The 18,396-nt window shown below is 43.0% G+C and overlaps 8 protein-coding genes and 3 long non-coding RNA genes across 12 annotated transcripts; 5 read left to right on the top strand and 6 right to left on the bottom strand.

Annotated features, from left to right (window-relative positions):
* Position 1: 1 nt before the first annotated feature.
* LOC136197302 (uncharacterized) lies at positions 2-1,898 on the top strand. The gene is made up of 3 exons (XR_010672506.1): positions 2-103; positions 817-1,158; positions 1,215-1,898. It is a non-coding gene; the product is annotated as an uncharacterized lncRNA (long non-coding RNA).
* LOC136197294 (collagen triple helix repeat-containing protein 1-like) lies at positions 150-1,096 on the bottom strand. Its single transcript, XM_065987032.1, has 3 exons — positions 989-1,096; positions 668-931; positions 150-615 (listed from the first exon to the last, which is right to left on the bottom strand). The coding sequence occupies exons 1-3, from the start codon at positions 1,079-1,081 to the stop codon at positions 262-264; spliced, it is 711 nt and encodes a 236-aa protein (XP_065843104.1). The 5' UTR covers positions 1,082-1,096; the 3' UTR covers positions 150-261.
* On the bottom strand, positions 1,724-2,234 carry LOC136197300 (uncharacterized). The gene is made up of 3 exons (XR_010672503.1): positions 2,059-2,234; positions 1,920-2,005; positions 1,724-1,863 (listed from the first exon to the last, which is right to left on the bottom strand). It is a non-coding gene; the product is annotated as an uncharacterized lncRNA (long non-coding RNA).
* On the top strand, positions 2,219-5,501 carry LOC136197301 (uncharacterized). Of its 2 annotated transcripts, XR_010672505.1 has the most exons (6): positions 2,219-3,169; positions 3,235-3,390; positions 3,447-3,502; positions 3,546-4,488; positions 4,554-4,706; positions 4,763-5,500. It is a non-coding gene; the product is annotated as an uncharacterized lncRNA (long non-coding RNA). The 2 variants fall into 2 exon arrangements; XR_010672504.1 differs by having other exon boundaries at positions 3,447-4,488; positions 4,763-5,501.
* LOC136197295 (collagen triple helix repeat-containing protein 1-like) lies at positions 2,383-3,326 on the bottom strand. The gene is made up of 3 exons (XM_065987033.1): positions 3,221-3,326; positions 2,902-3,165; positions 2,383-2,849 (listed from the first exon to the last, which is right to left on the bottom strand). The coding sequence occupies exons 1-3, from the start codon at positions 3,311-3,313 to the stop codon at positions 2,496-2,498; spliced, it is 711 nt and encodes a 236-aa protein (XP_065843105.1). The 5' UTR covers positions 3,314-3,326; the 3' UTR covers positions 2,383-2,495.
* On the bottom strand, positions 3,718-4,640 carry LOC136197296 (collagen triple helix repeat-containing protein 1-like). The gene is made up of 3 exons (XM_065987034.1): positions 4,540-4,640; positions 4,221-4,484; positions 3,718-4,168 (listed from the first exon to the last, which is right to left on the bottom strand). Exons 1-3 carry the CDS (start codon positions 4,627-4,629, stop codon positions 3,815-3,817), a joined length of 708 nt encoding a protein of 235 aa, XP_065843106.1. The 5' UTR covers positions 4,630-4,640; the 3' UTR covers positions 3,718-3,814.
* Positions 5,502-6,613: 1,112 nt separating the features above from the next.
* LOC136197309 (ADP-ribosylation factor GTPase-activating protein 1-like) lies at positions 6,614-8,712 on the top strand. Its single transcript, XM_065987044.1, has 11 exons — positions 6,614-6,757; positions 6,810-6,919; positions 6,973-7,030; positions 7,079-7,192; positions 7,237-7,397; positions 7,456-7,524; positions 7,582-7,664; positions 7,710-7,747; positions 7,793-7,849; positions 7,909-8,082; positions 8,133-8,712. Exons 1-11 carry the CDS (start codon positions 6,698-6,700, stop codon positions 8,622-8,624), a joined length of 1,416 nt encoding a protein of 471 aa, XP_065843116.1. The 5' UTR covers positions 6,614-6,697; the 3' UTR covers positions 8,625-8,712.
* Positions 8,626-9,952, bottom strand: LOC136197311 (mitochondrial fission regulator 2-like). The gene is made up of 5 exons (XM_065987046.1): positions 9,828-9,952; positions 9,676-9,780; positions 9,119-9,624; positions 8,889-9,069; positions 8,626-8,837 (listed from the first exon to the last, which is right to left on the bottom strand). Exons 1-5 carry the CDS (start codon positions 9,885-9,887, stop codon positions 8,739-8,741), a joined length of 951 nt encoding a protein of 316 aa, XP_065843118.1. The 5' UTR covers positions 9,888-9,952; the 3' UTR covers positions 8,626-8,738.
* Positions 9,326-11,380, top strand: LOC136197313 (armadillo repeat-containing protein 1-like). Its single transcript, XM_065987049.1, has 9 exons — positions 9,326-9,707; positions 9,792-10,116; positions 10,164-10,238; positions 10,289-10,380; positions 10,433-10,568; positions 10,627-10,743; positions 10,873-10,947; positions 11,002-11,109; positions 11,159-11,380. The coding sequence occupies exons 2-9, from the start codon at positions 10,042-10,044 to the stop codon at positions 11,252-11,254; spliced, it is 774 nt and encodes a 257-aa protein (XP_065843121.1). The 5' UTR covers positions 9,326-9,707; positions 9,792-10,041; the 3' UTR covers positions 11,255-11,380.
* On the bottom strand, positions 11,206-13,776 carry LOC136197307 (harmonin-like). The gene is made up of 18 exons (XM_065987043.1): positions 13,663-13,776; positions 13,549-13,616; positions 13,412-13,495; positions 13,300-13,359; positions 13,104-13,245; positions 12,943-13,051; positions 12,865-12,889; positions 12,752-12,818; positions 12,596-12,699; positions 12,452-12,536; positions 12,340-12,399; positions 12,231-12,287; positions 12,028-12,181; positions 11,793-11,977; positions 11,691-11,744; positions 11,540-11,636; positions 11,374-11,483; positions 11,206-11,317 (listed from the first exon to the last, which is right to left on the bottom strand). Exons 1-18 carry the CDS (start codon positions 13,726-13,728, stop codon positions 11,273-11,275), a joined length of 1,572 nt encoding a protein of 523 aa, XP_065843115.1. The 5' UTR covers positions 13,729-13,776; the 3' UTR covers positions 11,206-11,272.
* Positions 13,777-13,855: 79 nt separating this feature from the next.
* On the top strand, positions 13,856-17,821 carry LOC136197304 (RB1-inducible coiled-coil protein 1-like). Its single transcript, XM_065987040.1, has 16 exons — positions 13,856-14,022; positions 14,077-14,203; positions 14,264-14,351; positions 14,405-14,490; positions 14,540-14,655; positions 14,707-14,793; positions 14,851-14,989; positions 15,038-15,146; positions 15,209-15,446; positions 15,495-15,647; positions 15,700-15,799; positions 15,845-15,926; positions 15,973-16,031; positions 16,083-17,209; positions 17,261-17,453; positions 17,511-17,821. Exons 1-16 carry the CDS (start codon positions 13,955-13,957, stop codon positions 17,646-17,648), a joined length of 2,910 nt encoding a protein of 969 aa, XP_065843112.1. The 5' UTR covers positions 13,856-13,954; the 3' UTR covers positions 17,649-17,821.
* Positions 17,822-18,396: the final 575 nt, after the last annotated feature.

The raw sequence follows: 18,396 nt of genomic DNA, 5'->3' as shown, positions 1-18,396 counted from the left end.
ACGATCGTTCTCCGCACGTTTCTTGCGGCAATCGTGACGCCGTATGGACTTCCAGTAGCTTCAATGACGCTGCAGATGAGCCAACGAAGAAGATTTCAAAAGCGTAAGTGCTTTTTGGGGCCCCCTCTTGCATTCCGTCGAGAATCGCATACTGCAAACAGCGCTTTATTCACTAAACAGCGTCACATACACAACTTCACACACATAAGCAGATACATGGAGCCTTCTGGTAGTCAGTCAAGGTCATCAGCTTGAGTTCAGTCAGGTTTGCGACTTGGGATATTCTTCAATCATTATGCGAGAAACAGAATTCCATCCAGCATGACGATCAGATGATCCATAGCTCTGACAGTTTCCCACATGAACAGCTACCCTTATTGATCCAGATGGAATGTTCTCACAGAATCCTTCTATTTGGCGAGGTCGAAGAGGATTATCTTTGGAGTTGGTTATGTACACAACTCCATCAATTGCCATTGGTCCTGAACATTCCGCTCCATTAAAAGTGATGTACCAACGTCCACAGCAGGTACTATCAGGACAATTGACTCTCAAATTGGCATTATACGCTACTTTGAGAGCTGTGGAAGATTGACGTTTTTTGAAGATACATTCCTAATGGAAATCAATTTAGAGCTCATAAAACTTATCTTTGGTGGCAAATTACCTTTATAAGACCGGTATCTTTGCTATCATCTCTTTTCCAGACACACTGCTTCCAGTTGTTAGAATAATCGCTACCATCTCCTTTTTCCCCTTTCTTTCCCATCGGTCCCAAATTTCCAGTCGCTCCTTGTTCACCTCTATCTCCTTTAGGACCTTTCATTCCGTCGCTTCCTTTTTCTCCTTGCAATCCATCTCTTCCTGGCAGCCCGTTATGCCCCGGAGATCCAGGAATTCCTGGAACTCCTGAACAGCCTCGAACAGAATCCTACATAAGACATACTTTGCATTCAGCGGATAAAGTAGCATTAGAGAAGCTACACACCTCTTCTGCTTTAGGAGCCATGCTCTCAACTATGTTGAGAAGCAGAAGAGTAGCAAAGAAACCAAGAAGAGTTGGACTGGCAGTCGTTGTCATTCTGTGCTTGGGGTTCGTGTTGGGGATATGTCACTGCACCCAACGTTCGCCGTTTATATTGAGCGAAGAAGAAACGGGTATGATGTCACGTTGGCTGAGTGTGTGTGTACTTTCAAATCCTACCGTTCTTTAGACCAACTCCCGAGTTTTATCACCATAGTTCCTGCAAATGCATGACCATAACGGGAGTTACTAAACACGGTCAAAACACGGTTTTCCGTCTTAGCTCTTTAGTCGTGTTTGCTTAGATGCTCTGTCAATTGCATAGACCCTTCCCATCATCTCGGATTACTTGAAATGGCGAGGATGGGTTAATTGAGGTTAGTAGCCTTTGATCATTATCCAAGAAACGGAATTCCAGCCAGAGTGACGACCATATGACCCTCATGGTCCTGTACAGTTTCGATGAGGAGTAGTGTTTTGTAGTAAGACAACGCTCTCAATTGTCGTCGATCCTGAACGTTCCGTTTCATTCAAAATGATGCACCAACGTCCACAGCAGGCACCTGCACTACCAGGGCAATAAGCTCTCATAGTGGCAGCATACGCTAGATTGAAGAAAACGAGCTGAATTTCGAAGCGCGTTCGCCTCTCGTTTCTTCAAAGAACGACGCCGAAAAGTCGACTATTTTTGCGACAGCGTTTTATACATGTAAATGCTCATTTATTTAGATACAAAGAAAAAAGACATGGACTCGTTCAAAAAGCATGCAAAAACCTATCATTACATACTTTTAATATGACGTCACCCTCGCGAATGCCCGCCTCGTCGGCGGCGCCGCCTACGCGCGATTTTAGCAAATGCGGGAAACCGGAAATTGAAGGAATAGAAATTTACCTGGTGAAGTGGCACGTACGAAAACGGGAGCGCTGCCTTTTAGAACGAAACCGAAGCCCTTTGGACCTGCTTTCACGGCTATCGATCTGTGCAAAACGTATCTCGATTCGTTCTGTGTCTGTTTTCTTTGCGATACGACCTCGAAATTTTCGCTTTGCTTTCTTGCTCTTCTTCTTCTACCGTCCCGTTTTCTTCGTCTTCTTTTCCTGTTCTCATTCCAAACAGGCTTTTGACGTCAGAAAGTCGCAAAGGCTCGGAAGATGAGGCGTTTCGATTTTTCGTTTCGCGAACCTCTGGAACGCTTTAGCGTACGTTAGTCTGACGATGAGTACAGTAGTTTCTCGTTCTCCGCACGTTCCTGCGGCAATCGTGACGCCGTATGGACTTCCAATAGCTTCCAAGACGCCGCAGATGAGCCGACGAAGACGATTTCAAAAGCGTAAGTGCGTTTTGAGGCCCCCTCTTGCTGCAAGCAGCGCTTTATTCACTAAACAGCGTCACATACACAACGTCACACACATAAACAGATACATGGAGCCTTCTGGTAGTAAGTCAAAGTCGTTGGCTTGTGTCCAGTCAGGTTTGCGACTGGGGATATTCTTCAATCATTATGCGAGAAACAGAATTCCATCCAGAGTAAAGATCAGATGATTCAATGCCCTGACAGTTTCCCACATGGACAGCTACCCTTATTGATCCAGATGGAATATTCTCACAGAATCCTTCTATTTGGCGATGTCGATGAGGATTATCTTTGGAGTCCTCCTTATACACAACTCCTTCAATTGTCATTGGCCCAGGGCATTCTGCTCCATTAAAAGTGATGTACCAACGTCCACAGCAGGATTTATCAGGACAATAGACTCTCATAGTGGCAGCATACGCTACTTTGAGAGCCGTGGAAGATTGGCGTTTTTTGAAGATACATTCCTAATACAAACCAATTTAGAGCTCATAAAACTGATTTTTGGTGGCAAATTACCTGTATAAGACCGGTATCTTTGCCATCAGCTCTTTTCCAGACACACTGCTTCCAGTTGATAGAATAATCGCTACCATCTCCTTTTTCCCCTTTCTTTCCCATTGGTCCCAAATTTCCAGTCGCTCCTTGTTCACCTCTATCTCCTTTAGGACCTTTCATTCCGTCGCTTCCTTTTTCTCCTTGCAATCCATCTCTTCCTGGCAGCCCGTTATGCCCCGGAGATCCAGGAATTCCTGGAACTCCTGAACAGCCTCCAACAGAATCCTACGTAAGACATACTTTGCATTCAATGGATAACGTAGCATTAGAGAAGCCACACCTCTTCTGCTTTAGGAGCCATGCTCTCAACTATGTTGAGAAGCAGAAGAGCAGCAAAGAAACCAAGAAGAGTTGGACTGGCAGTCGTTGTCATTCCGTGCTTGGGGTCCGTCTTGGAGATATGTCACTGCACCCAACGTTAGCCGTTTATATTGAGGGAATAAGAATCGGGTATGATGTCACGTTGGCTGAGCGAGTGTGTACTTTCAAATCATACCGTTCTTTAGACCAACTCCCGAGTTTTATCACCATAGTTCCTACAAATGCATGACCATAATGGGAGGTGGGTCAAAACACGGTCATTCGTCTTAATTAGCTCGTGGTAGTCTTATAGTTTCTCGCGTTTCTTGCCGTTCCTGCGGCAATCGTGACGCCGTATGGACTTCCAGTAGCTTCAATGACGCTGCAGGTGAGCCAACGAAGAAGATTTCAAAAGCGTAAGTGCTTTTTGGGGCCCCCTCTTGCATTCCGTCGAGAATCGCATACTGCAAACAGCGCTTTATTCACTAAACAGCGTCACATACACAACTTCACACACATAAGCAGATACATGGAGCCTTCTGGTAGTCAGTCAAGGTCATCAGCTTGAGTTCAGTCAGGTTTGCGACTGGGGATATTCTTCAATCATTATACGAGAAACAGAATTCCATCCAGAGTAACGATCAGCTGATCCATAGCCGTGACAGTTTCCCACATGAACAGCTACCCTTATTGATCCAGATGGAATGTTCTCACAGAATCCTTCTATTTGGCGATGTCGATGAGGATTATCGTTGGTGCTAGACAGATACACAAGTCCTTCAATTGTCATTGGTCCCGAACATTCTGCTCCATTAAAAGTGATGTACCAACGTCCACAGCATTTACTACCAGGACAATAAACTCTAATACTGGCAGCATAAGCTACTTTGAGAGCTGTGGAAGATTGGCGTTTTTTGAAGACACATTCCTAATGGAAATCAATTTAGAGCTCATAAAACTTATCTTTGGTGGCAAAGTACCTGTATAAGACCAGTATATTTGCTATCAGCTCTTTTCCAGACACACTGCTTCCAGTTGTTTGAATAATCGCTACCATCTCCTTTTTCCCCTTTCTTTCCCATCGGTCCCAAATTTCCAGTCGCTCCCTGTTCACCTCTATCTCCTTTAGGACCTTTCATTCCGTCGCTTCCTTTTTCTCCTTGCAATCCATCTCTTCCTGGCAACCCGTTATGCCCCGGAGATCCAGGAATTCCTGGAACTCCTGAACAGCCTCCAACAGAATCCTACGTAAGACATACTTTGGATTTAGCGGATAAAGTAACATTAGAGAAGCTACACCTCTTCTGCTTTAGGGGCCATGCTCTCAACTATGTTGAGAAGCAGAAGAGCAGCAAAGAAACTAAGAGTTGGACTGGCAGTCGTTGTCATTCCGTGCTTGGGGTCCGTCTTGGAGATATGTCACTGCACCCAACGTTAGCCGTTTATATTGAGGGAATAAGAATCGGGTATGATGTCACGTTGGCTGAGTGTGTGTGTACTTTCAAATCCTACCGTTCTTTAGACCAACTCCCGAGTTTTATCACCATAGTTCCTACAAATGCATGACCATAACGGGAGTTGCTAAACACGGTCAAAACACGGTTGTCCGTCTTAGCTCGTGTTAGTCGTGTTTGCTTAGATGCTCTGTCAATTGCATAGACCCTTCCCATCATCTCGGATTACTTGAAATGGCGAGGATGGGTTGAGGTTAGTAGCCTTTGATCATTATCCAAGAAACGGAATTCCAGCCAGAGTGACGACCATATGACCCTCATGGTCCTGTACAGTTTCGATGAGGAGTAGTGTTTTGTAGTGTAGTTCCTACAATGCATGGGAGTTGCTAAACACGGTCATTCGTGACAGCTTTTTAGTCGTGTTTGCTTAGCTCTGTAAATTGCACAGACCCTTCCCATCTTCTTAGAATGGCGAGGAAGGGTTGAGGCTAGATGAAGTATGAGAAGTAGCCTTTGTCTGTGGTCTAGTCGTTCAAATCCAGTCAGATATTCTTCAATCATTATCCGAGAAACGGAATTCCAGCGCCAGAGTGACGACTAGATGACCCCCACAGTTTCCCACGATGAGGAGTAGTAGTAAGACACAACGCCCTCAATAATTGTCATCGGCCCTGAACGTTTCGTGATGCACCGATGTCACCTGCACTACCAGGGAAATAAGCTCTCATAGTGGCAGCATACGCTAGATTGAAGAAAACGAGCTGAATTTCAAAGCGCGTTCGCCTCTCGTTTCTTCAAAGAACGACGCCGAAAAGTCGACTATTTTTTACGACAGCGTTTTATACATGTAAACGCTCATTTATTTAGATACAAAGAAAAAAGACATAGACTCGTTCTAAAGCATGCAAAAACGTACCGTTTTCTCCTTGTCTCCTTCTATCTTCGGAGCCTCGATCTCGCGCCGCGCTTTCGCCTAAAAAAAGAGAGTTAGTCACTGCCAAATAATCGTTGTACGTACCCTTTGTCGTTGCGTCCGTATTCGCGTTACCCAGGCTACACCGCGGGGAGGTTCGGACGCGTCGTAGCCCAGGGAAGTCTTCGCAAAGCGATGACCCCCTTCCAAAAATTTTCGGGCGAGTTGCGGGTCCTCGGCCACTCCATTCAGTACCCGCCTGGATGAGGATCGGCCCCTAATACCGAAACCCCGGCGCGCTGGTACCAAAGCCTTCGGTATGTCTTCCTGAGAAGAACCGGGCCTTGTGGAGTGGAGAAAGGCTGACTACTGCTTGTAGGAGTCGACAATGAAGACAGTGCAATGGAGGAATCGAAGGCTCCTGGGCTGGATCATCGTCGGTCTAATCGCGTCGTTCGGGTGAGAAAAGTGCCGGCAACCAGACCATAGTTGAACACCCCCTCCAAGTCGTGCCCGCTCGAGCCTAGCGCGGGCCGTACTTGTTGACGACAATAAGACCTCGGACGATCCGTCTGCCCAGTGCGTAGACCGAGGCCGAAGCCCCCCATCGCCCTGCCTACAGGCTCCGGCACGGAATTAACCGTGGGCCACGCTGAGATCCAACTATCCTCACTTGCCTTCTGCCAAATCTCCCGAGCCAGTCCTCTCAAGGATGAGACGCGGCGAACCGCGACGCACCCACCCTCAGCCGCAACTGAAGGAAAATCGGTGTGCACTTCGCTTATGAACAGCGTAACCCCGCCCATCGCGCTCATTGGTCCGTTGTGATCACGTGGGGCTCGTCTAGCGCTCTGGTTGGTCGGTAACATAGAGGCGCGAATCGAAAACCGGTTTGAATACCGGTTTTGGTTATTGATTACATAACTATCACGCCTTCGCATCGAAAAAAGATGGCGGAGAGAACGTGGCTCGACTGAACAACTACGTTAACTTTTAGGTACAAGTCGTCCTTCGAAAAGAAAAGCACGACGTTTGGTGACGTCAACCGACCGTCAGATGACGTCCACCGCGAAGCAGCCCGTATAAGAAAATGGCCTCCGCCGAAACGAGAGCCGTTCTCAAGAGCCTACGCGCTCGAGACAACAACAACGTGAAGAACTATCCCGTCGATGTTATAGGGAAGGCGATCGAAATCGTTTTAGGCGTGCTTCGAGTGCGGAACGTCGAATCCCCAATGGGTTTCGGTCAAATACGGCATTTTCATATGCCTAGAATGCTCGGGAAAGCATCGCGGCCTCGGCGTACACATAAGGTAAGAAGAAAACATTAGAATTTCGCCGCGAAAACGATTCGCGGCGATCGCAGTTTCGTTCGATCGACGACAATGGACAAATGGAAGGAAACGGAAGTAGAAAAAATGAAGGCAAAGAACAAAAACTCTCCAAAGAACCCCTACATTTTTCGACTCCAGGTGGGCGGTAACGCCAAATTGAAAGCGTTTTTCGACTCGCAACCGGACATAAAACCCGGAATGAGCATCGAAGAGAAATACAACACAAAGGCAGCGGCTCTATATAGAGATAAGGTCAGAAGAAGAAAAAAATGACTAGGAGTCACTTTATTCTTTAGATTGAGACTCTTTCGGATGGTCGATCTTGGTCTATTGAAACGTCATCAGCTCAGAATTGGAAAGCTTTTAGAGTGAGCAGCACTTCGGCTATGAATCTTGGAACAGGGAGACGTAAGAAGGAATCGGGGGCTGACTTGGCTGAGGCGACAGGATTTACAAAGTATCACTATATATACACCCTATGTATAGATGATAAATAATTTTTTATTTATTTATAGAGATGAAATTGCTCGTCATAGGGACGATTTTTTCTCTCAAAGGCTTGAGCAAAATGCTTCGAGATCGGAGTAGGATTATGATGTGTAGGTTTAGTTGCTATGGAGATTGTTTTTTTTCTTTTTTAGGGAATTGCCGCCGAGTCAGGGAGGAAAGTACACTGGTTTTGGAAATACGCCTTTTGAATCGGAATCTAAGACAACGTCTACAGGTGTGTATTAATTAAATAAGTAATTAGTATTGATTTATTGATTAGATGAGTTTTTTGACAATGCTTGGTCTTCTCTTCAATCTGTAAGTATTAAAAAATGCGTCTTTTTATTTTATTTTATTTTATAGGGGTGGAGTTCTTTTACAGTTGGGGCCCAAAAATTCGCTACAAAAGCCTCGGAAAAAGTAGAAGTCTTCTATTATTTTTTGGAATCCTTATTGGGACTCTTTTGCTAAAATTTCAGGCTCAAAAACTTGGAACGAAAATGAATGAAAAGGTGTTCAAACCAACGGCAGCAAAAGCGACAGAATTGAAGGAGAAAATGAAAGAGAAAGTCGTTCAGCCTACAAAACAAAAGATGAAAGAAGGAAAATTATTTGAAAACGTATCAACATCAGTTTCCTCATGGGCAACAAAGGCAAACAAAAAATCCTAATTAATTAATTATATGTATTGATTTATGCATAGGTGGCTTCTAATTTTAAAGACATCTTTAGTGACAATCCCAACGATCATCCCAACGAAGAAGAAGAGGAAGAAGATGAAGAGGAAGAGGAAGAGGAGGAGGAAGAGGAGCCTCAAGCGGATTTGATGAATTTTGGAGACGAAGACGACTGGGGTAGCTGGAATGAAACAAACGGCGCTAAAGAAGAAGAAGAAGAAGAAGAGGAGGAGAAAGAGGAGAAAGAGGAGGAAGTTGTCGCTCCAGATGGAAAAGAAAAACTCGATCTAGACACGTGGGAAAGCGAGAGCTGGGCCAATGAAGAATGGGTGTCCAAACCGGAAGAGAAACCCCAAGAAAAGACGAAGAAGAAGAAGAAAAAGAAGAAAAAATCGGCGGCGAAAGTTAGTAGTAGTGCCCCCAGTCCTCCATCTCCCGATTTAATTAGCTGGGACGAGGGCGGAGACGCTTGGGGAGGCGATTGGGATAATGAGAAAAAGGCTGAAAAGGCTGATTGATACTCTTGCTTTTTTTATTAATAATGAACGGGTGGAAAAAATTGATCGAGGTTTATTGGAAAAATCTAAGATATTTCCATAACATAAATTTTTATTAGGAAGCATGCTACAGTTTCAATTGACAGTTTTTAGAACATTTGACGGCGATGACGACGAGACGTTGTCTCCGAACGATTTACGTTGAGCTGCCGGTTTGAGTAGATGAGGACCAAACTGAGAAGGAAAAAATATATGAGAAGAGCTACTTCCGGGTTATTGAATTACCGGTGGAATCGTAGGTGAAGCAAAGGGGCTCGTTAGAGAATTTTCCTTATCCGGGGATGATGAGTCTTGGTGTTTAAATCGATGTGCAAATTTTTTCTTTAGAGCTGCGGCTATGAGAGATGCGGGATCTAAGGCTTCGCTCTCTCGTGGCTTTTGTCTCAGTGGAGTACCACCGGGTGATCTAATTAAATTAGGTAAATTATTTAATTAAATTTATTTAATTGAATTACCTTGCTACGCTTCGTAGTTTCACTTTGTCTAAGCCCTTGAGCACTTGGGCCATGTTTGGAAGTCCCGGAACTCGATCGCGTTCCTCTTCCCTTTCCACCTTATTCTCTTTATTTTTTCTTATAATTTCGGATAATGGGACTAGAGGAGTGGGTGTTTGTATGGGAGGGGGAGGAGGAGGGGGCGGGGGCGGAGCTCCCATTGTCCCGGATACGGATAATTCTTCCTCCGTATCTCGATTTTGGATAATAATTCCGGCGATTTGTTCGCGAAGGCGTACGAGTTCTTCTTCGAGAGCGCTTATCTTGGCCAAAGATTCCGGATTTTCCGTCATCGTCGAAGGCGTCGGCGAAAATCGACTTAGGGAGAGAAGAGCGTCGCTTACGATCGACGCGCTGTCGTCGTCTGTTTCTTCGACTTCGATATCGCGGCAATCGTCGGCCGTAAAGCCATTCGCGTAGACGATTGAGACTTCTTCGTCGATTTGTGGGTGAAGGGGGCGTGGTATCTAATACGGGGGAGTTTAGGAGTCGAAAATTGCACGAAATCGTTGTTTTACGTGGATGAATGGGCGCTGAATAGATGACAATGGTAAGTAGGAAGCGATGTAGCGCACAAGACTTCGATAGGAGCCCGTGCGACGTTCGAAACGCAAGCGAAAGTTCTAAATTATAGCGTTTGCGTCGAAAATGGTTCCGCGGCCAAACTTACGTCGTCAATTTCAATTCCAAAGTAACTGAAGAGCGTTCGAAGTGATTCCACGATTCCCATCGCGATGCTTCCTTTCCCTTCGGTTGTTTGAACGCGTCTTCACGTGACTGGAAGCGACGAATCGTTACGCGGCGATTTGTCACGTGGCTCCGTCATCGTCCAATCGTAGACGCAGCAGACGTTTGAAGAAGTGTAACGGCACCCGAAGCGAAGAATGGACGTTCTCTCCGTCGTACAGCATCTTCGCGAGCTCGCCGCCGATCCGCGCAACCGATCGACCATCGCGAAGGTAAGAACGCGCCCTCGGAGGCGAAAATCGAAGACATTTTCGTCCAGGATCAAAGCAGCCTTCAAAGTCTCGTTCTTTTCCTCGACAACGATGACGAGAAAGTCGTCAACACGGCACTGGAGGTTCGATTTTACTATTCGCTGCAATAAACGACCAATTCGAAGGCATCTAGGCTCTGTATTTACTCGCAAAGACTCCGACCAATCACAACGCCATGAAAACGGAATTGGGAATGGTAATCAGTCTCCAAACGATTATGAAAAGGTAAGACCGGTCTAGAATCGTAATTGAAATAATTATCGTGGGTGGTGTCCAGCGAAAAATCGGCGAAAAGAACGCGAGACTTAGCATCAGCAGTTCACACGAAATTGTGCCCATCTGACGGAGCTATTGCTTCGTCGATAAAAAAAGTTAAGCAATACGTTCTCCAAGTCAAGGGACTCATGGACGAAGTCAGTCCGCAAAAATAAATAAATAAATATTTATTTATTTATTTATTATTTATTTTAGACGTGTCGTCGAATTGCTGAGGAAAAATTGCTCTCCGTTTCCGGCGTAATCAGCTTTACTTTCAACATGGCAAAGAAGCGATGCACAGTGAGAGCAAAGAAAGAAGTCAAACCAAGCGTAAGAGAAACAATTAATTATATAATCACGTGACTATTAATTAATTAAGTAATTAAATATTTGAAAAATAATCACGTGACTATTAATTATCTGAGATGGGATCACGTGACTATTTATTATTTATTATAGGCTTTGTGTGAAGCGATTTCGTCGAGTAAGATCATGCACGCGGAGCAAGTCATTCGAAAGCAAACGGGCGAAGAAGTGCTCACTCGAAGATACATAATCACGTGATTATTTAATTAAAATTGAATTTAGATGACTCTCTCCTACGATTCGCGTCCAAATCAATTCGAATCCGAACCGAAGAATGACCCGGAATACCTCCCGGAACCGGATCTAGCCGACATGGAAGAAAACAAAACAGTCAATAAATATTATAAGATTAATTGATTATTAATAATTTATTTTTTAGGCTCTCGCGCGTCCTGAGAAGGAATCGTCGGCGAATAAGTCAAGCAGTTGGTTTGGTACGGTGAGTGGATATCTTGCCAAATCATTGTACTGGTAAAAAAATTAAAATTAACTATTAATGTTCTATATTTGATGTGGCAATCGTCACGTCAATTTCGTCCTACGTGTACGCGTCAATTAGCAATAGATTGAAATTTAGAATTTGATTTTATTCACCTCGTCATTTTCTTCTGTTTCCTTGAGAATGGCTACGGCTTCTTCGTGGGTCACGTGAACGAGACTGTGTTCATTGATTTTGAGAATCTCCATACCCGGAAGAATCGTGCCTTGAGGAGAAAAATCATTTATTAAGGTTTCATACGGGTTTTTTAATTTTAGTTACTTTGTTGCGCTATAATTCCATCCGGATCGAGTGAATGTATTTTCACTGGGCCCCCTCGATCTTTTCCGCCTTCGATACTAATTCCCAGGGGTCCCATCTAGTGGAAAAATAACCATAATTCACACGTGACATCCCCAAATTATTTATTGACTTTGAGGATGTGATACTCTTGAGCTTCTCGTCCATTGAGAATTTCCTCATCAAACTAACATAATCAATTTTAATTTTATTTTTATTGCGATTTTTTGTCTACGTTTTGGGTGACTCTGCGCATGCTCGCTGCTGATGATTTTCTGCTGATTCTTCTCCTTTCGACTTCTGCTGTACTCACGTGATCGTAATCGTCTGATCCCAGTGAATAGATACTTTCCCGGACTGAACCGTAATGCTTAGAAAAATCAACGTTATCCAAATCAGGAAAAGCTTCAGCAGAAAATCCTAAAAATAGAATAATATAATAAATAACTGTATTTTAATTATTTCTGTACCTGATCCTAAAGCCAGTCCAGGAGCCGCTTTCTTTATGGGCGGTAAAGAAAGCGGTTCTTCTTCTTTTTCTTTTTCTTTTCTCTTTTGTTGATCAGGAAGACCAAATGTTATATTGGGATTAAGAGGTTCTGCCGGTTCTCGCGGTTTTGTATGCTAAAAATAGTCAAATTCAATTATAATTGACGTGGGACCCGGATGATACCTTAGGCGATTTTACGGTCATGATTAGAAATGGGCTTGATTTTATAACGGCGATTGCCTACGAGAAAATAGTCCACTTCCTCTCCAAAAAAATTATTTTTAAATTTTACCTGTGCGTGCGCTATTCGAAGAAAACTGATGTCATTGACGGAAAGTATTTGATCACCATTCTATAAAAACAGAAGAGGGTTACGCACATAATTAATGATCCCATCTAATAACCTGTAGACCGACTTTATCAGCCAGTGTTCCCGGCTGTACGTCAGCTACAAATATTCCCATTTTATGTTGTATTCCACCTCGTAGGCTAAGTTCAATAGATAGATAGATAGTATGGTTGTCCTTCAAGTTCTTTTCTCCCCTTACCTGCATCCAATTGGTTTTCCCGATTCCACGTGCATTTGAACGCGTCGTTCGTCCGTTCCTAGGGCCGTGGGATCACGTGCGTGCATTTCGCGAACGACAGAATTCTATTAATTAATAAAAAGTCTTTTCTCCTTCGCATGGACTTAGTTAATTTACCTTGCGTTCCTTCGTTTGTACGTCATCCTTCTTTAGAGTTTTCCAGCTGATTGGTTCATCCTTTGACCTGCATGGAATATTGAATAGATAAAATAGATTGGACTCCCTTTTACCCTTGTTCTGGTATTAGTCCCCCAGCTAAAGAATCGTTATATTGAATAATTCCCTATATCGTTTCGCGAAATTGCTACTTTTCAAATAGAGAGCCAATTCTCTTTTATTCTTTATAAACTGAATGACTTCCTTGTGAGTCAGACTTGATATATCGCAACCATTGAGGCTAATAAGGCAGTCCCCAGTCTAGAAAACAAAGTATAGGGCGTTCCTAAACATAGCCCAGAGTACTGTATACCATTATCCCTGCAGCTGACGCCTTTGAGGGCTGTTGCACGTCCGTAACATAGAAACCCAACTTGTATTCCATTCCTCCGGTGACCGTAAATCCCAAAGGCTCGTGTCCGTTGTGAGATACGTGAACTTTTCGAATGACGCCACTAGATTAGGATCTATAGAGCGAGTGCCATAAAATGCGCGGTGGGCGGCGGCACCTCGGAACAACCGGTGCTAATTCGTCGAACGCTTCTTGATCTCGAGGCGGGATCAAGTCCCTGAGTATGTACAGTACCCCCGGTCACTTTGAGTCCACTTTTGTGTCCTTACCGAATTACGCTGTATAACTGAAGACGATTTGGCTCGTTTAGAATTTGCTCCAGTGTTGTCATCAGCGAGTCGATTGCCCACGTTCTAAGAAAACGCCCACTTGATGTTGTAGCTTGGATTTATCACTTTGCTCCTACCCCTGGTAATCACGCAGTGCTTCAAATAGCGCGTCTCTATCTCCCTCATCGTCAATGACTTTTACCACCTTGAATTTATGTGAAAACGAGATATCTATTTGAATTGTATTTTGCCTTGGCTTTGAATTCCTTTGCAGCTCTTTTCTTATCAGGAGCTGAAGGCTCTGGAGTCGAATTCATGGCTATAACGAAACTCCGCCCCTATCCGGGAGGTCCACGAATTACGCAAAACCTATTAAAAGATCGGGTACACGCCCCTGAGTCATCGTGACGTCATTAAAGTGTTGATCGCGCATATCTCGTTTAGAACTGCCTTGCAATGGTCTGACGTCACTTGGCAACTTGCGACATCGTCCCGAACCACGTTTAGTGTACTTCAAGTCGACTTGGAGCCCATCGAAAGCGAATGCTGACGATTTTTCTTGTAAACCCGGGCCATTTGGTCCAACTGGACATCAAACATGCCATGGGAGAGTAAGAGATTGCTTTTCGCTACGCTATCGAAGCTATTTTGGCGTGTTTTGCCAGCGTATTTCAACTCCAACTCGCTTTGGCTGAGGAAGTTCGAATTTCCGTTGAGAAACAGGTTCTCTTAACTTCCCAAGGCTTGGTTTTGGATAGCGACGCCAAAGTAGCTAGTTACAACACGGGAACAGTAAGTCAAACGCGTGAATTCAGCGAATAGACGTTGAATCCGGGGGTGGGGCCCCTTTAGGAAACGAGTCCCCTATTTCTCTACGACAAGTCCGCAATCGAATTGGCTTCAGGCGATTCGCTCGTACTCTCATCTCGAATCGAATCAGGTAGATACGGAGAAAAATTTCCTATTAATTCTCGAATTTGGAGAATTTTTTAGACGGGAACTTACTTAGTCGTCTTAACGCGACGAAAAAGATGCGATCCTGTCAGGAGACATTACGCGAACGAATACAATTGGCTCAAGTTAGCAGACCCCGAGAAAAAAAATTTTCGAAATAAATAATTATTATAGATGATTTATCGCGAGAGTGCAAAACTTTCAAAGGCATGCTCTGATTTATTGAGAGATCAGCGCATGCAGAAAATGGGATGGGATGCGGCTTTAGCGAATTTAGAAAAGACGGGGATGTAAGATAAAAGACTAGGCCCAAATTTAAATATGCATTTATTTATTTATAGATTATTTGGGCAGAGGATGTCGACTTTTTGCGCTAAATTTAGAAAGTTTTTGGAGATGAAGTCGGGTTACGTTGAGGAAATAGACAAGTTTGAGAAATTAAATTGGAATTTTTTCGCGTGGATTTATACTTTTGGCTCTTTTAGATTTCAATTTACGATTGAATTACTGAGGAAAATTCCTCTTCCAGCGTCTCTGATTGGATCAACGGAAAATGAAAATTTGGAAGAAGAATTGGAATGTGGAGAAAATTCGTTGACTCTTCTTGATTGGATATCAAAACACGTAATTAAATAATTAATTAGTTAAAGAATCGCGTGACTCTTACCTTAGGACACAAAATCTTCCATTGAAAACTTATCCTTGATTTGTCAATCCACGTTGAATCACGTGACGGAAGAAACTCTCAAAGAAACAATGAAACAAGCTGAATTGATTACAGGTAAAAAATAAATTCCTATAATATGGGTTATATATGTATATATTTTGAATTTTTCCCCAAAGGAATGCTGGATAATCCGGCTATGAAAGAAGTGTCTGGATTGAACGAACGGTTTGAGCAACTCGAATTGCAATTGAAACAAATTTTCATTGTGGAACGAGAGCAGTCGGACATAGCACAGGGATGGAGAAAGAACGGCGAAAGGGCAGCTGCTCTAAGAGATCTCTCAATACTTCCTGACCTCTGTGCAGCACATGAAGCGCAGCTTCCGGGTTTAGCTGAGAATTATCAACGATTGAGGCAAGAGATTTTATAATTAATTAGTTATTTATTTATTGTTTTTTGTAGGCAGAGCAAGTTGAGGTTTGGTAATGCTAAGAAGGAGTTGTCTATTAATTTACACAAGCGAATGCATTGGCTCATGGCAATGCAGAAGAAAATTTGCGAATGTGACAGTCGTGTTGTTCTCCAATTGGAAAACGTCAAAATCTCGAGACAAAGGTTCACAATCAGAATTCTATTTCTCAATTAATTAATTAATTAATTCTATTAGGATTGAAGTTGTCATGGAAATAAATCGAACTCCAATTCTCTATTTGAAATCCGTGGGAGAAGTGATCAGACAAAAGCAATTCAACGAACAATTTTTAAAAGTACAAATAATAATAAATAATGAATAATAATTAATGATTCCTTAGTGGGCTTCTGGAGTGTCTGGAGTCGCTTCAAAGGCTCGTACGGACGAAGTAAAGAGACGGGAAGACTTCAGAGACGAACTAGGTATAAACATACGATTTCTAATATAGATTATGAGTCTTTCTTTTAGGCAAACACTTTATACAGACTCTATTTGTGGGAATTTCGGATTTGCCTTCAAGATTTGCCGTAAGTCGACTCGATCTCATTTATTTATTTATTTATTTATTTATTTTCTAGATGGATTTGCCGCGTTTTTGTGGAGCAGATGTCCGGCTAATTAATCAATCTTATTTTGATCAGCTAAAGGATTTGATGCCTGTAGAATCAAATCATCTATTTTCTTCTTCTTCTTCGAACGTCTCCTCTTTGGCTGTCTATTACCCAGATAGTGGCGTTGAAAGTGTTGATGAATTGAGCTTGAAACAAGTGTCACTTTTACAGGCGGAAAATCAGGAAAAAGATCGTTTGATTGTTGAGCAGAGAAAGCAATTTGAAAATCGTTTGAAGGAAATGGAGAAGAAAGTTCAAGAGGAAAATCAAGCAAAATTTGAAAGTGATGAAAAAATTCAAATGATTACGTCACAATCTAAAGCGGAAGTAGATGAGGTAAAATTAAAAATGGGGAATTTGGAGAAGGTTCTGGCTCAAAAAGACGACGAAATATTAAAAATTAAAATTCGAAGTGAAGAAAAAATTAAGGAAATGACGTCAGAAGTCGCCGAAACGAAATCGAAATTAGAGAAATTAGAAAAAACGCTCACAGAAAAAAACGACGAAATTTTGAGAATTGAAGAAGAGCACGTGACAACCAGCACAAAATTGCTCAAAAAAGAAAAGAATATTTTAGAGGAATCTCAGAGCGAGATATCTCGACTCAAAGAACAACTTGCCTTTATGGAAAAAGAAGAAAAATCACGTGACGAAAAATTGATTAGTCTCGAGGGAAAACTAAGCGACGCTTTAGTGGATTTAGAGGACGCAAAGCGAGACAAAGAAGGCGTTGAAAAGAAGCTGGAAACAAGCGAAGCAGAGATGACGTCACTAATGACCATGCAAAAATCGGAAATATTTGAAGACGTTGTTCGAGACGGAGCCACGCCCCCCGCCGATGATGACGTCGTTAAAAAATTGATGGAGAGTGAACGGGATATGAAGGAGATGAAGCGTAGCGTCGATCTCGCGGAGAAAGCGAAGGAGCTCTTCGAAGAGAGACTTCTTCGACGCGAACAGGAAATGGAGATTAAACATCAGGAACTCGAAAAACATATTGATGAAATGTTGAAGATTTTGGCTCTGAATGGAGTGTCTTATTCGTTGCCCAGGGCAACCACGGGAAAGCCGAGACCCAAATTGGCTTTGATCGAGTAAGCGATTTTAATTTATTGAATCTATAGTTATAATTTTGGGTGTTTTAGTTTTCGTGTTGGTGATTTGGCTTTGTTTGTTTTTTCGTCGGAGCGCGACGCTTTCATTACTTATACGGTAGGGGGCGTGCTCTATTTCCTGCATCCTGATTCGTTTGAGAAACTGGGAATCGGTACTGGAGCCGAAAAAAGGGCCCAGATACTCGCTTACGTCACAGAAAGAGAATATTGCCAATGCAAAAAGGTTTGAGCCTATATTAATTAATTAATTCAAAAAAATGGGAGGGGTGGATTTGTTTAGAAAAACAACCGGTTTAAGCTTCCAGTTGGCACTCGATTCTACAGGCTCAAGGCTCGAGAATTTGACATGGATCAAGATACGAAAGGAAGTGATAAACCTTTAGGAGCTGCCGGTACATCTCCCTATAGAAGTCAGTAGAGTAGCGTACGCTTTTTTTCTCGACTCCCCCTCCCTTCTGTGACCCAGAAAATACAATTTGAACAGCAAGTTATTATTTTTCTAGTACGTGGTCGAAAGGTATACGTATTATTATTATTATAGGACGGGTATTTGATAGAGAAAGTGGAAAAAGCGCACGTTACGTTATTCGATCCCTGCATGATGCCATGCCGTTGCTTCTCTGCGTTCTTGCGGCGAATAGAACGGGTACGACGCTCGAATTAGTCTAGCTGATGTTCTCGCGTTCGCTAGGCACGTTTTGAAGTCTTTTTCGGCGGTTTTGGCTCGTGTCTACGTCTCTCGTTGAAAAAAAAGTCCAATTCGGAAATTTCTTGACGCTCGGCGTTCTTCCACTGGACGTGTGAGCTGTTCTCGCCCGTCGACAAGCGATAAACAAGGTAAGATCTAGGGCGTTTATTTGGAGATCGCCGAGGTAGGCAACCGTGAACTACATATAATTCACGGTTTTTCATCCAAAATTGACCGTGAACTATATAGTTCACGGTTTTTCAATCAAAATTGACCGTGAACTATAGTTCACGGTTTTTCATTCAAAATTGACCGTGAACTATAATTCACGGTTTTTCATCAAAAATTGACCGTGAACTATAATTCACGGTTTTTCATCAAAATTTGACCGTGAACTATAATTCACGGTTTTTCATCAAAAATTGACCGTGAACTGTAGTTCATGGTTTTCTATCCAAAATTGACCGTGAACTATAAT

The sequence above is a fragment of the Oscarella lobularis genome, chromosome 17 (genome assembly GCF_947507565.1).
Source record: "Oscarella lobularis chromosome 17, ooOscLobu1.1, whole genome shotgun sequence".
NCBI lineage: Eukaryota > Metazoa > Porifera > Homoscleromorpha > Homosclerophorida > Oscarellidae > Oscarella > Oscarella lobularis.
This window is presented reverse-complemented; position numbering and strand designations above follow the sequence as displayed.

Coding starts and splice junctions, on each gene's coding strand:
- LOC136197296 (XM_065987034.1), bottom strand. CDS start 4,629: ATGACAACGACTGCCAGTCCAACTCTTAGTTTCTTTGCTGCTCTTCTG. Junction 4,485..4,539: donor TGGCCCCTAAAGCAGAAGAG/GTGTAGCTTCTC, acceptor TGTCTTACGTAG/GATTCTGTTGGAGGCTGTTC. Junction 4,169..4,220: donor AATATACTGGTCTTATACAG/GTACTTTGCCAC, acceptor GATTTCCATTAG/GAATGTGTCTTCAAAAAACG.
- LOC136197294 (XM_065987032.1), bottom strand. CDS start 1,081: ATGACAACGACTGCCAGTCCAACTCTTCTTGGTTTCTTTGCTACTCTT. Junction 932..988: donor TGGCTCCTAAAGCAGAAGAG/GTGTGTAGCTTC, acceptor TGTCTTATGTAG/GATTCTGTTCGAGGCTGTTC. Junction 616..667: donor AAGATACCGGTCTTATAAAG/GTAATTTGCCAC, acceptor GATTTCCATTAG/GAATGTATCTTCAAAAAACG.
- LOC136197309 (XM_065987044.1), top strand. CDS start 6,698: ATGGCCTCCGCCGAAACGAGAGCCGTTCTCAAGAGCCTACGCGCTCGA. Junction 6,920..6,972: donor GGCCTCGGCGTACACATAAG/GTAAGAAGAAAA, acceptor CGGCGATCGCAG/TTTCGTTCGATCGACGACAA. Junction 8,083..8,132: donor TTTCCTCATGGGCAACAAAG/GCAAACAAAAAA, acceptor ATTTATGCATAG/GTGGCTTCTAATTTTAAAGA.
- LOC136197311 (XM_065987046.1), bottom strand. CDS start 9,887: ATGGGAATCGTGGAATCACTTCGAACGCTCTTCAGTTACTTTGGAATT. Junction 9,781..9,827: donor TTGGAATTGAAATTGACGAC/GTAAGTTTGGCC, acceptor GCTATAATTTAG/AACTTTCGCTTGCGTTTCGA. Junction 8,838..8,888: donor CTTCACCTACGATTCCACCG/GTAATTCAATAA, acceptor TTTCCTTCTCAG/TTTGGTCCTCATCTACTCAA.
- LOC136197295 (XM_065987033.1), bottom strand. CDS start 3,313: ATGACAACGACTGCCAGTCCAACTCTTCTTGGTTTCTTTGCTGCTCTT. Junction 3,166..3,220: donor TGGCTCCTAAAGCAGAAGAG/GTGTGGCTTCTC, acceptor TGTCTTACGTAG/GATTCTGTTGGAGGCTGTTC. Junction 2,850..2,901: donor AAGATACCGGTCTTATACAG/GTAATTTGCCAC, acceptor GGTTTGTATTAG/GAATGTATCTTCAAAAAACG.
- LOC136197313 (XM_065987049.1), top strand. CDS start 10,042: ATGGACGTTCTCTCCGTCGTACAGCATCTTCGCGAGCTCGCCGCCGAT. Junction 10,381..10,432: donor CTCCAAACGATTATGAAAAG/GTAAGACCGGTC, acceptor GGTGGTGTCCAG/CGAAAAATCGGCGAAAAGAA. Junction 10,569..10,626: donor TCAAGGGACTCATGGACGAA/GTCAGTCCGCAA, acceptor TATTTATTTTAG/ACGTGTCGTCGAATTGCTGA.
- LOC136197307 (XM_065987043.1), bottom strand. CDS start 13,728: ATGAATTCGACTCCAGAGCCTTCAGCTCCTGATAAGAAAAGAGCTGCA. Junction 13,496..13,548: donor GCACTGCGTGATTACCAGGG/GTAGGAGCAAAG, acceptor GCGTTTTCTTAG/AACGTGGGCAATCGACTCGC. Junction 11,484..11,539: donor TGGAATTATAGCGCAACAAA/GTAACTAAAATT, acceptor TTTCTCCTCAAG/GCACGATTCTTCCGGGTATG.
- LOC136197304 (XM_065987040.1), top strand. CDS start 13,955: ATGCTGACGATTTTTCTTGTAAACCCGGGCCATTTGGTCCAACTGGAC. Junction 14,656..14,706: donor AATTTAGAAAAGACGGGGAT/GTAAGATAAAAG, acceptor ATTTATTTATAG/ATTATTTGGGCAGAGGATGT. Junction 14,990..15,037: donor TTGATTGGATATCAAAACAC/GTAATTAAATAA, acceptor CTCTTACCTTAG/GACACAAAATCTTCCATTGA.